Source organism: Xenopus laevis, chromosome 7S, assembly GCF_017654675.1.
Source record: "Xenopus laevis strain J_2021 chromosome 7S, Xenopus_laevis_v10.1, whole genome shotgun sequence".
Classification (NCBI taxonomy): domain Eukaryota; kingdom Metazoa; phylum Chordata; class Amphibia; order Anura; family Pipidae; genus Xenopus; species Xenopus laevis.
This window is the reverse complement of record NC_054384.1, coordinates 110031333-110035706: the sequence shown is the minus strand read 5'-3', so window position 1 is coordinate 110035706 and position 4374 is coordinate 110031333. Positions and strand designations below refer to the sequence as shown.

The 4374-nt window shown below is 40.8% G+C and overlaps 1 protein-coding gene across 1 annotated transcript in view; it reads right to left on the bottom strand.

The window, feature by feature from the left end:
- The window catches only part of atp4a.S (ATPase H+/K+ transporting subunit alpha S homeolog), a 16735-nt gene extending 13611 nt beyond the window's left edge, over window positions 1-3124 (bottom strand). Inside the window, 1 exon segment of the mRNA NM_001142361.1 lies at window positions 3090-3124. Within this exon segment, the coding sequence (NP_001135833.1) occupies window positions 3090-3101 (12 nt within the window). The 5' untranslated portion in view covers window positions 3102-3124.
- Window positions 3125-4374: the final 1250 nt, after the last annotated feature.

Genomic DNA, 4374 nt, shown 5'->3' with positions numbered 1-4374 from the left:
GCCAATGAACCATTCACTCTAGCTCATAACAAGGTTACAGATATATAGAAACATTGGGGTGTCACCCTGCTATAGTTACAGGGGTACCCAGGGTACAAATAAACACTCACCCCAAATCTCCTCCTAACTGACCTTCAGACTGGGCCCCCTTAGCTCATAACAAGGTTACAGATATATAGAAACATTGGGGTGTCACACTGCTATAGTTCCAGGGGTACCCAGGGCACAAATAAGTACTCACCCCAAATCTCCCCCTAACTGGCCTTCAGACTGGGCCCCCTTAGCTCATAACAAGGTTACAGATATATAGAAACATTGGGGTGTCACCCTGCTATAGTTCCAGGGGTACCCAGGGTACAAATAAACACTCACCCCAAATCTCCCCCTAACTGACCTTCAGACTGGGCCCCCTTAGCTCATAACAAGGTTACAGATATATGGAAACATTGGGGTGTCACCCTGCTATAGTTCCAGGGGTACCCAGGGTACAAATAAGCACTCACCCCAAATCTCCCCTAACTGACCTTCAGACTGGGCCCCCTTAGCTCATAACAAGGTAACAGATATATAGAAACATTGGGGTAACAGTCACCCTGTTATAGTTCCAGGGGTACCCAGGGTACAAATAAACACTCAAACCAAATCTTTCCCTAACTGACCTTCAGACTGGGCCCCCTTAGCTCATAACAAGGTTACAGATATATAGAAACATTGGGTTGTCATCCTGCTATAGTTCCAGGGGTACCCAGGGTACAAATAAAAACTCACCCCAAATCTCCCCCTAACTGACCTTCAGACTGGGCTCCCTTAGCTCATAACAAGGTTACAGATATATTGAAACATTGGGGTGTCACCCTGCTATAGTTCCAGGGGTACCCAGGGTACAAATAAACACTCACCCCAAATCTCCCCCTAACTGGCCTTCAGACTGGGCCCCCTTAGCTCATAACAAGGTTACAGATACATAGAAACATTGGGGTAACAGTCACCCTGCTATAGTTCCAGGGGTACCCAGGACACAAATAAGCACTCACCCAAAATCTTCCCCTAACTGACCTTCAGACTGGGCCCCCTTAGCTCATAACAAGGTTACAGATATATTGAAACATTGGGGTGTCACCCTGCTATAGTTCCAGGGGTACCCAGGGCACAAATAAACACTCACCCCAAATCTCCCCCTAACTGACCTTCAGAATGGGCCCCCTTAGCTCATAACAAGGTTACAGATATATAGAAACATTGGGGTGTCACCCTGCTATAGTTCCAGGGGTACCCAGGGTACAAATAAACACTCACCCCAAATCTCCCCCTAACTGACCTTCAGACTGGGCCCCCTTAGCTCATAACAAGGTTACAGATATATATAGAAACATTGGGGTAACAGTCACCCTGCTATAGTTCCAGGGGTACCCAGGGTACAAATAATCACTCACCCCAAATCTCCCCCTAACTGACCTTCAGACTGGGCCCCCTTAGCTCATAACAAGGTTACAGATATATATAGAAACATTGGGGTAACAGTCACCCTACTATAGTTCCAGAGACTTTCCCCAATTGCTGGCTTGTGCAGTGAGGAGATTTCATTAACCTAAACAAATTTCCTTGCCATATCTGAGCCCTACCATTTATGTCATTTCACAAATAAATCCCAGTTGGGTGACACTGCAGTCAATCTTATCCTGTCTGGGAAAAGGGGTCACCACTGCCAACATGCAATGAGTAAACAGGTTAAATGAAGGAACACAAGAAGTCTTTGACCATCTCAGCATCCAGCTAAAAGAATTTTAAACATTTTGGGTTACAGCCCCCCACTATGAGGGCAAACATTTGTCCTGGGATCCCCTTTAGCTCATAACTAGGATTCAGATATCTGAAAACACTGTTGTATCTGCCATAAATTCCAAGGCAACCAAAGCCACCAAATCTCACCCAAATGGACCATCAAACCAAAACCTTGCTTTCAGAAGTAGGAAAGCAAATGAAAAAGAATAAGGATTCTTGTAAGAATAAATATTGTAATAAGTCAAAATAGAAGAAAGAAATAGAAGGAAAAATAGCTTTTCATATTTATTTATAAAGAACTGATACATATTCAATGAACTTAAAACAGATTTTGTTTATTTCTAAATATCAGATCTTGTAAAAAAAATTTTGGTTTCTATGTTGACCATGTTCTAGCAAAATATAAAAAGTTTTCATCAGTTTTGACTATTTTTAAAAATCAGTTTTTCTATTTTGTCAAGTTGAAAACTCAGTTTCCATGTGAAATTTATATATTTAATGAAAATTTTAGACTAGCATTTTTAAAATGGCCAAAATAGAAATTTGCCAAAAGATTTCTAAATGAATTATAATATAATAAGGCATCCAAAAATATCCTATTTCAGCACAGCTTCCATAAATCCTGCTGATATAGTCACTTTCTACTAAAACAAATCCTTTTTTAAAAAAATAAATTGTGACAAAAATCTGGCCATTGTTAAATTTGCTTGCCATTTGTTATTATACAGGTATGGGATCTGTTATCCAGAATGCTTGGGACCTGGGGCTTCCAGGCAATGGATCTTTTTGTAATTTGAATCTTCACACCTTAATTCTACTAGAAAATCATATAAACATTAAATAAACCCAATAGGCTGGTTTTGCTTCCAATAAGGATTAATTATATCTTAGTTGGTAAAAATTTGGATTATTTGGATAAAATTGAGTCTATGGGAGACGTCTATTCCGTAATTTGAAGCTTTCTGATAATGGGTTTCCAGATAATGGATCCCATACCTGTATATTAATATTTCTGGTTTAACGTTTTTTTTTTTTTTAGAAGGTTCAGTCTTTAGAAAATAGTTTTGAAAATAATTGTATTTCAAAAAAATTCATTATTTGTGTTAGTTGAAAATATTTCCCAAACAATGACTAAATACAATATACTAGTGCAAGGCCCTTCATAAAACTCTCATTGAATATAGAGGAGGTTTCTCCATTTGGAGAGAGAACGTTTTAAGGCTGAGCGTTTCTAACTTGTAACATTTTTAAAGTTCTCACTAGATGTGTCCATGTATAAATGATGAAAGTTATTTTTATGAACTTACCTTTTTCCCCATCTTGTCTGATGGGGGTGGGTGATCAGTGCAGAATTAGTGCTGACAAATCTTGGCTTGGTCTCATGAGTGCCTTATAAACCCCAAAAAGCAGAGGCAGAAAGGGCATCACTCCCTCCCCTGTGATTCGCTACTTTACGTCTTTTGCCTGGAGCCAATCTCTGAGCTCTGATAAAACAAGGACAATAAGATTATGGAACCTTGTCCTGCCCTTCATCGACCAACTCAGAACAGAGCACACTCTGTACAAAGGGCACATTCAACAAAATCAAAATATTATCACCCAACTTCCATGATTGGACTTAATTCTTTTGTTGGTTCTTCTTAATCGTGAGCTCCGAATGTTGTATCCCAAAATTAATGGATTGTGGGTTCTGCTATAATTTTATGACTCCCTCGGACTAGGACTGGTTATATAGGTCCAGTTTAAGGCAGGACGGAGAGGGCCCTGGGGACCCATTATCAGAGAGATGCCTCATTGGGGGAATGAAGCTAAAGCCACCCATTGAATACATTGTCAGCAAGTTCTCTGATCAGTTGTTGGACATGGGAGTGCTTTTATTGCTTGTGTGTGTTTAATGGTTGGACAGTTGTCAACAAAGGAAGGCCAATGAAATACATTATCTACGTCCATTACTGGATTTAGTTCCATTCTTTGAAGATCTTCCATTGTATATATTCTCATTGGCTTTCTACGCATTGTACCCATCAGGCTTAGGGACATGGGCCTGTTTTCCCAACATGTTGGTTTCCATGACCACGGTGGCTGCTGGGGAGGTGGAATTTTTGGGGAACATACAGCAGGAGATGTGGTGAGTACAGGGAAATAGGAAGAGCTCTCGCACACCCGTGTCGTATAGTTAATTAGCAAATAGCTTGGTGCTCAGTGATAGAGCCAACGGCAGCCTCCAGTTATCTGTAGAAGGCTTGAAACTTTGCATTTTCGGCATTAAAATGATTGCACGGGAGTACAGGGAAAGACATCAGTGACTGTGGTGGGCAGTTTTGGCAGAAGACTCAGTAAGGAAGATGCTGATGTTGGGCATCAAGAACAATGGTGGCAAACGCGCATGCGGGCAAAATCTTCCTCTATGGTCATTTCATTTGCTTCATCACCAAGTAGGACCCCCTGTTGGGTATAGTGCATACATCATGATATCCATGCACTGGTGCCACCTGCTGGCACAACTTTAAATCAAATTGCTGCAGATCTTTCTCTGCAGCTTGAGTTGGAAATTCCATCAAGTCCAACCTCACAGAGAGGAATATTTTGCTC